At 54.0% G+C, this 9,274-nt stretch overlaps 1 protein-coding gene across 1 annotated transcript; it reads right to left on the reverse strand.

The window, feature by feature from the left end:
- Window positions 1-8,814, reverse strand: H1-8 (H1.8 linker histone). Its single transcript, XM_087866638.1, has 5 exons — window positions 8,681-8,814; window positions 3,687-3,947; window positions 1,607-1,970; window positions 726-787; window positions 1-381 (listed from the first exon to the last, which is right to left on the reverse strand). The coding sequence occupies exons 1-5, from the start codon at window positions 8,783-8,785 to the stop codon at window positions 133-135; spliced, it is 1,041 nt and encodes a 346-aa protein (XP_087722764.1). The 5' UTR covers window positions 8,786-8,814; the 3' UTR covers window positions 1-132.
- Window positions 8,815-9,274: the final 460 nt, after the last annotated feature.

Genomic DNA, 9,274 nt, shown 5'->3' on the forward strand with positions numbered 1-9,274 from the left:
CAGCCTCCACCCACATCGATTTGTGAGGGGAAAAAAGCCTTTATTGATAAATAGGTTACAAAGAAATAAATAGAGTGATGGTTTGTTGGGGAATAAAAACTTGGGCAGGATCTCCGTGTCTCCACCCCAGCTCTAGCTTCCAGCCTCCGCCTTCCTGCTGGCCAGTTTGGACGATGAGGCCTTGGTGGGCATGCCTGGCCTCCTCGGGCCCTTGGGGGCCTCTGTCTTCCTGGCCAGGGGTTCAGGCACCGTCTTAGACCCACCACCCCTGGGAGGAGCAGCCGCCTTGGCTTTGGGCCCCTCCTTGGCTGCACAGGCAACGAACTCTTTAGGGACGTGGTTTTCCTTCTTTTTGGCTGGAGAAGCAGCACCATTCTTGCCCTATAAGAAAGCAAACCGGGAGCAAGAGGACAGAGTGGGGCAGGGTTGGACACACAGCTTGGAGCCCACAAGGATAGGACTGAAATCCCAGTGGGCTCCAAGGAGTGGGGGGAATCTAGGTGGCTTTGGACCAGGGACCCCACCTCTCTAAGCCTGGGTCTTACATGTGAAATGGGGCTGAGGACCCTCAGAGCACCGGAGGGGCACACAGAAGTGAACCGTGCTTTGCACAAAAGCAAACTACCCCCTTCTCCACGGACCCTCCCAGGGGCTGGGTGTGGGACGCCCGAGCTGTGGCCTGCTCGGCATGGAGATCCAGACCAGGGAAGTCACGCAGGGCCTACCTTAGGGACCGTGGATTTTGCACTCCGACTCCCAGCTTTTGTTTTCCTGTGGGCCTCACCACCTGTCAGAGGGTGGGGGAGAGCCTGTGGGCAGGAGCCCTTTCAGGAGGAGCTGCTGGTTGGCAGGAAGGTTCAGGGGCCCCAGTCCTCACTCTGACACTTACAGGCTGTGTGACCTGGGGCAAGTCAATTGGCCACTCTGAGCCTGGGCATGCAAACTGGAGATAACAGCATCTCTCTCATGGGATGGCTGGGGGATTAACTGGGTGGTGGAAGACCATCTCTCACCCTGAGCAAGGCGCCAGGCAGAGGCCCCCTTGCTTCATGTTCACCGCACAAAGACCCCTAACTGGTTTATTAGTCTCTAGTCTTTAGCCTGTCTTTCACATGGCAGCTGTGATACATTTAAAAAAATACCTTGTACCCTAGCTGTCCCCTGTTCAAAGTCCTTCCACGGCTCTTCACTGTTCTCCAGATCTAGTCCAGACTCCCAGCTGCCCTTCCCAGGCTGCCCCTTCTACTTCCCACACTACACACAGTACTAGTTGCACTTCCTCAAAACCTCTACCTTCTTCATGCCTCTGAGCCTTTGCACAGGCTGTTGTCCTCCTTGGGACACCTCCTCCAGGAAGCTTCCCCTGACTCCTCTCAGATGAGTGAGGCTCTTCTACTCTCTGGGTTTCCCCTTCCCTAAACCTATCCCCCTCCCCCAGCTACCATGAGTTCTCCAACTCTCCAGGTCAAGCCAAGCACTCAGACACAATTACTAGATAAGGATCCCCCTCCCCAGAGCTTGCCTCTCCCTCCCTCCCACCTCATATCCAGTGGCTGCCACAAACCCCCGACCCCAGGCCCTCTTCTCACCCCACTCACACACCTACCTTGGCTCTTCCTTCTGACTTTGACCTTTGACTTCCCACTGGGTCCGGTGGCACTGGGAGGGGCACGCGTGGCCTTGTCTGGCTGTCGGGAGGCCTTCCTGGCCTCATTCACTCTTGCCTCTTGGTCTTTGGTCTGGCCGCCTTTCTTGGGAGCCTTCTCCTTGGCTGCACCTGGTTTGGGAGGAGCTGTCCTCACTTCTAGCGGCTTCCTGGGTCCCCTTTTCACCTCGCCTGGGTTGGGAGGGTCCTGCTTTGCCTCCCTTGGTTTCTTGGGGACCTTCTCCTTGGCCTCACTGGGTTTCCTGGGGGCTGTCATGGTGGATGTCTTCCTGGGTTGGACTTTCCTTTTATGCTTGGGAACCAACTGGTGGAGGATAGAATGGGACAGAATTGAGAGTAGAAGTTCTCAGGGTCTCACACCCCTACACCCTACACGAGCTCAGAGAGGAAGGCCTCCTTCCAAAAGGGGGGGGGGGCGAAGAAGGTGGTCAACGGCACGGGGAGCAGATGCAGGACCACCTCTTAAATGCCTGATCCCAAAGACACATTCTATCCCCGTACTACTCTTGAAGGGAGGGGTGTTGCCATTGAGGAGCTGGGGGACCTGAGTCTCCTAGACATGCCCTAGGTTCTCTTACCTCCTGTGCAGGTGGCTGTCAGGAGGGCAGAGGCACCCCTCCAGCCCCCCAAGCCTGGAAATCTCAAAGTCAGGCTCCTGGGAGTAAATTGCCCAGCACACACTATGAGTCCTGACCCCAGTCCTCTGAGATGCTAATCCACGCATCTCCTTGGACCTCCCACCCCACACACCTTCACATGCGTGGTGGCTCTGACTTCCACTCCTCCTCCCACCCAGGCCCCGCCCCCCACCTCAGGCCTCACACCTCCAGGCCTCCCCGAGTCTCCCTTTCTCCTTTTTGCCTCTTGGGTGGACCTTCCAAGTCAGACAGCTAAGAGTTCACAACTTCCTGTGCAACTCAGCCAAGTCTTCTCTTCTCCCACTGGCCTCAGTCTTCCCATCTTTACTATGGGGACATCAGGGAGCGGGTGAGAGGTAGGGGGATGGGAGGGCCCCTGGCAAACAGGTGGTCTCATCCTTCTAGAGCCTGCCTCTAGTGATGTTGCTCCCTCTGCCCCCAAAATCTCATGGCTCCCCATCACCATCAAACCCAGAAACAACCCCCTCTCCTAGCACACACACATTCCTAACTCCATGACACTCCGGGCTCCCTTCCCCACCTCCCCTCCCCTCAGCCTTTCCTGATGGGCCCTCAGGTCCTCACTTTCCTGAGAGGCCCTCAGGTCCTGCAGCCTAACCCAGTCATGCTCACCACCCTTGCTCTCCGTCACCCCACCCTATGCACCTGGACTTGCCATAGCTTGTGTCCCCTCGCCTGGGAGTTCTACGAGCAACTTGCTGTCCTCAGCCACCTGGTTACCACAGGGACTGGAACATGGTAGGTTGAGAGAGTTCCAGTGTTCTATGCTAACTGTCAGAGCAACTGCCACATGCTGGGGCCCAGCAATGACAAGATAGACCCGGTGTCTGGGTCCCTGAGGTTTCCTTGGTGGCGGCTGGCAGTCACAGTGCTAGCTGTCCCTGGAAGGCTCCCCTCCAGGACCCTCCCCTCTGAAAGATGAGGATAGGGGTGACTCAGGGAGGCGCCAGCCCTGGTCTGGAGACCTGGGGTTTAGAGCCAGAGAACGCGGGGAGCAAAGCCAACTGTGGCCTTCTAGTGCCCATGGTCGGGTGTGCCTTGTCCGTGATGGGGATTCCAGGTGGGTGCTGTGGGCACTAAGGACTCAGCGTGAACACGGCTGAGATAGTCCCCGGTCAGTGGACACACGTGACAGGGAAGAAGGCCGACACAGCGGGGGACTGAGAAGGCCCTCATGGCACACCGCTACCCTTCCTGGAAGACAGGGCATCTCCAAGAAGGCACGAGGAAGACAGAGAAGCAGGGGGAGGGGAAGCGAGGCCTCTGGCAGGGGAGGGGGGGCTGGGACTGAAGCTCAAACTCCGGGGCCCAGTCCCTCCCACCCCGTGGCCTCCCCCCACCCCGCAGCGGAGCAGGCTCACTTTGAAGCTGCCGGTGGCGCCCCTGGCCTTGGAGTTGGGGGGCCTGACGAGGAGGCCGCGGCGCACGCCGGTGGCCAGGGCCTGCTTCAGCAGGTACTTGAGGCGGAGGACATCCACCGTCGGGTACTTCTGCAGGATGTGAACCTTGATGGCCGCCACGGACGTGCCCCGGCGCTGCTCTCCCGCCTGCAGCGCCTCCAGAACCATGCGCAGCACGGGGGGGGTGGCGGCGCGGCCCGCGGACGGTGGGGCGGCTCGGGCCTGCGGGGGGACAGCGGGACGTCACCCGGAGCCCCCACCGCCCGCTGGCCCGACCGGCCACGGACACGCCTGGCAAAGCAGCCGCCGGGCAGCGGCCAGGCCCTGCGGCGGGCGGGCGGCGATCCGGGGGCGGGGGGGGGGGGTCGGATGCACCCCAGGTCTGTAGCACCGCCGGCCGGCCCGAGAGCAGCCCAAGGGCAGGGCAGGGCGTGTGGCTTGTCTGGCCACCGTCTCCCAGTGCCCGACCCGGGGCTGGGCCCACACCGGGCGCTCAGTAGAGAGTCACTGAAAGAATTAAAGAGTCCTTTTAGAAAACAGAATACATCAGGTCAGTTGTCTAAATCTAACTACCAGTTTGCAGGAAACCCAGGGGCTCGGCCAGAGGGCCACAGGGAGGAAATCAGCAAAATGCAGACTGCGAGGAGCTCTCCAGGACACATGGCCAGGCCTCTTCTACAAATAAACAAGGAGGAAAAGAAGAAGTGGGAAGGGGGACTAGGGATGGAAGAGCCTGCAGAGCCCTTTCAACCAAATGCAATTTGGGATCCTTTGCTCAAACTCAGAATGGGATTTATTTATTTATTTATTTATTTATTTATTTATTTATTTATTTAAGATTTTATTTATTTATTTGACAGAGAGAGAGACAGCCAGCGAGAGAGGGAACACAAGCAGGGGGAGTGGGAGAGGAAGAAGCAGGCTCCCAGCGGAGGAGCCTGATGTGGGGCTCGATCCCAGAACGCCGGGATCACGCCCTGAGCCGAAGGCAGACGCTTAACAGCGACTGAGCCACCCAGGCGCCCCCAGAATGGGATTTAAATGAGCAACCGGGGTGGGAGGAAGGCAACCAGATAAATATGAACATTGGAAGTATTTGGGGATATTAAGGATGATATTTTTTCGGGTTTGCTGATTGTATTGCAATTACATTGTAAGAGGCTCTTTTCTTTTAAAGATAAATACCGAGGGCAACAGAAGCAAAAATAAACTATCAGGATCACATCAAACTGAAACACTTTGTATGGCAAAGGAAACCCTCACAAAATGAAAAGGCAACCTACTGGATGGGAGAAGATACTTGCAAATGATATAGCCCATAAGGGGTTAATATCCAAAATATATAAAGAACTCCTAAACTCAATAACAAGAAAACCAATCTGATTAAAACACGGGCAGAGGATTTGACTAGACATTTCTCCAATGACATACAGATGGCCACCAGGCACATGAAAAGTGGTTCGACATCACTAATCATCAGGGAAATGCAAATCACAACCACAACGAGACAGCACCTCGCACCTGTCAGAACAGCTAATAGGAAGAAGACAAGAAATAGGGGTGCCTGCGTGGCTCAGCCAGGTTAAGCGTCTGACTCTTGATCTCAGGGTTGTGAGTTCAAGCCCTGTGTGGGGCTCCATGCTGGGCATGGAACCTACTTAAAAAAAAAAAAAAAGACAAGAATAACAAGTGTTGGCGAGGCTGTGGAGAAAAGGGAACCCTTGGGTACTATTTGTGAGAAGGTAAATTGATGCAACTACGCTGGAAAACAGTATGGAGATTCCTCAAAATTGAAAAATAGAACCACCCTACCATCCAGCAATTCTACTTCTGCATATTTGTCTGAAGAAAACAAAAGCACTAGCTCAGAAAGATACACGCATCCCGATGTTCACTGCAGCATTATCGCAATAGTCAAGATACGGAAGCAACTGGTGTCCACGAATAGATGAATGGATAAAGAAGACATGGTATGTGGATTCGGTGGAATATTAGTCAGCCCTAACCTTGCAGCAACACGGGATAGACCTAGAAGGTATTATGCTAAGTGAAAGAAGTCAGACAGAAAGACAGTTTGATTTCACTTACAAAGAGGATAACTACATTTAATCATGGTAAGCATTTCATAATGTATATAAATAATGCATCACTATATTGCACACCTAAGGTTAATACTGTATATCATAAAAAATAGTTTTAAAAATCAAAGACGGGGTGCCTGGGTGGCTCAGTCAGTTAAGCGTCTGACTCTTGATTTCAGCTCAGGTCATGATCTCAGGGTTGTGAGATCAAGCCCTGCCTCGAGCTCTGTGCTGGGCATGGAGCCTGCTTAAGATTCTCTCTCTCTCTCTCTCTCTCCCTCTGCCCCTCCTCCCTCCCATCCCCCCGTCCCCCCCACCCCGCTCCTCTAAAAATAAATTAATTAATTAAAAAAAAATAAAAAACAAAGATAAATGCTAGACTTTTTATAGGTGAAATGATAAGCCTGGCATTTGCTTTAAAATAACACTGTAGGTGAAATAAGAGTAGCCAAGAGCCAATAAGTGTTGAAGTTGGATGACGACTGCACAGGGAAGGGAGTGGGGGGTCACTATACCACTCAGTCTATTTTTGCACGCATTTGGAAATTTTCATACGTAAGAAGTTACAAAGGAAGCCCGCTCCTAGGTATGTATAGCCAAGAGAAATGAAAACATATGTTCAAATGAAGATTTGTACACAAACGTTCATAGCAACATTTAGAATAGCCAAAAGTAGAAACCCAAACGTCCATAAACTAATGAATTGAATAAACAGAACATGATATGAACCATAAAATGGAATATCATCCAGCAAAAAGAAGGAATGAAGTCCTTCCTTGAAAACATGCTCGGTGTGAAAAGCCATCATGAAAAGTCACATATCGTAGGATGCCATTTATATGAAATATCCCAAATGGGCTAATCATAGGCAGAAAGTAGTCAGTGGTGGCCAGGGGCTGGGGATCGTGGGTGGGGAGGGGCAGTGACTGGAAGGGCTACAGGTTTTCTTTTTAAGGGGATGAAAATATTCTAAAATTGGCTGTGGCGATGGATACACAGCTGTGAATATACGAACAGCCACTGTACCCTTTACATGGGTGAAGTGATGTGAATTATTGAGATATCTCAATTATCTGGGTTTTTTTTAAGTTGCAAAAGAAAATCGGATCAAGGGAGAAAAGCTGTTAGTCACTGTAAGCTGCATAAAAGTAGTTTATATAGGAAACCTGATTTAAATGTGGTGATGAGAAATGTCTTCTGATCGATTTGTAAAAATTAAAGACTTTTAAAAAGGAATTGATTGGCTAAAAAATATATATATAATTCTAAAACACATTTTAAAGTAGAAAACAAAAAAGCAAACTGTAGAGACCTAATCCAATTTAACTACTGCTTCCTCCTGGCCAGGAAGAGCCCAGTGTCTGGGAATATTCATTTTGGGCCAAAGCTTGTGAATGGGGGGAATCCATTCACCATCCAAGCCACAACCAGGACCTTGGGGGTTTCACTGTCCTCTCTGGGCCTTAGTCTTCCCATCTGTACAGTGGGGATGGGGTCTCCAAGGAAGTTTGCACCCTCCCAGCTGCAGTGTCCTCCAGCCTGGCCTGCATGGACAGTTCTAACCCCTCCCCTGCCTCCCCCAAGTCAGGCCCTGTCCCAGGGAGCCACCCCAAATCTCCCTCCCCAGTCCCTACAGCTGAATTCAGTTCCTCATTCTGCATTATTCAATGCCTGCTAGATACCAGGATGACCAGAACTCACAGCTCCCCCAAACTTGTCCTCCATCCTCTCTCTCCCAGAAATGGCCCCCACCACACTTACCTGGACACTGAAGCAAGAACCTGGAGGCACCCTGGACCTCGACTCCCACCCCTTCTTCATGGACTTCTCCCTCCTCCATCCTGAGGACCCCAGCCTTCTTCCCACTACACCTCCCCTCCCTCCCCTCCCCACTGCTGTCAGTATAAGGGTCCAAGGCCCTGGCTGAAGCCTTGGAGGCTCAGGGTGGCAGGTCCTGCCCCTCCCCTCCTCCTGCCACGCCACTCTGCCCCTAGCCAGAGGAGGGCCTGTGACTCCCCAGATGCTTCCCCAACCCCCTAACCCCAGACCACCGCCCACGCTCTTCCCTTGCTTGGGTGGCCTTTGTCCCCGTGGTCACTCGGGTTGCTCTCACTCATCCTTCAAGGCCCACACAGCACCATGATTTGGACACCTGCCCTGACTTCTCAAGCCAGGGGGAGCAACTCTGCCCCAGGCTCCAAAGCATCTGGAACCCAATCCAACCTTTCCTCTGAAGGAGCCTTTACTCAGAACACTTCCCCTGCCTCACCCTCTTTCTCCTGGGTGAGACTTAACCCTCCTTCAAGGGTCACCTCCTCCAGGAAGTCTTCCTTGACCTCCCAGAGTGAGTTAGCGATTCCTCTGGGCTCCTACAGCCCTCTGCATTCCCGACGTCAAAGCACATGCCACATTATGAAATGACATCTATTAATGAGGAAGTCTTGTCCATCAGACTGGGAGCTCCTGGAGGAAATGAACCTATCTATATCCAGAGAAACCCTGAGGCATTGTTTGTCGATGGCCAATGGGGATGCAGCCCTAAATTCAAGGCTGAGCCATCATTTCCTTCGCTCCTGTTCCTCCAACGAGCTGCCCTGCAGCTGCAGCGTGGCCGCCAGCCCTCCCCCAACAGGAAATGGGCTCCAGCTGGGGAGGCCCGCTCTGCCCTCTTCCCCTGAGCTGGGGACGCCTCAGCCCCCAGACGGGAGGGCCCCTGCTACCTCGGGCATCAGCTCTTCTGCCAAAGGAGCATGTGAACTCCGCGGCCTCTAGGATAGGTGCTGGGGCCGGGCTGGGAGAGGAGGCTGGGTGGCACGAAGAGGGTCCAGGACACCCAGGGAATGGGCTCGCAAGGAGCTGCCTCCCTTTACCTACCTGGCTCTTCAGACCCAGACACCCCGGATGCCCCCACTGTGGAGGGCAAGGAGGTTGAGGAGGTCGAGACGTCGCTGGAGGCAATGCTCCCAGGAGCCATCGCATGGGCAGACGCAGACGCTGACGGTCAGACCCCCTCCCGAGGCACGAGACTTGCAGGCCTGCTCACTCCTCTTATATATCAGCAGCCCAGCCCCACCGCTCCAATTAGCCCCTGATTGGGCTGGGAGGCTCTGAGCTGCTGATTGGGGCAGGAGGGCTGGGAAGGGGCACTGCAGCCCTGCCTTGGGTGCCGACACCCCAGCTTGGCCACCCACTTCTATGTGACCTTGAGTGAGTCCATTGACTTCTCTGGTTCTCAGGCCCATGGCAAAATGATGGGCACTGAGACGACGGGCCCTCCTGCACCCTCTGCCCCCACAGGGCCTAGAGATGCTGATGGGGAACTGGGCACACCTGGGGTGTGGAAGTGGCCACCGAGGCCTCCAATCCCACTTGCCCCAATGGCACTCCCGCTCCCAGGCCACCACTGACCTTGTTTTCTCAAGAAGTGGCAGTTGAAGGCCGACTGGTGGGGTTTGCCTGGAGCAGTCA

The sequence above is a fragment of the Ursus americanus genome, chromosome 14, assembly GCF_024610735.1.
Source record: "Ursus americanus isolate L20-20 chromosome 14, mUrsAme1.1.p, whole genome shotgun sequence".
In the NCBI taxonomy this organism is placed as follows: domain Eukaryota; kingdom Metazoa; phylum Chordata; class Mammalia; order Carnivora; family Ursidae; genus Ursus; species Ursus americanus.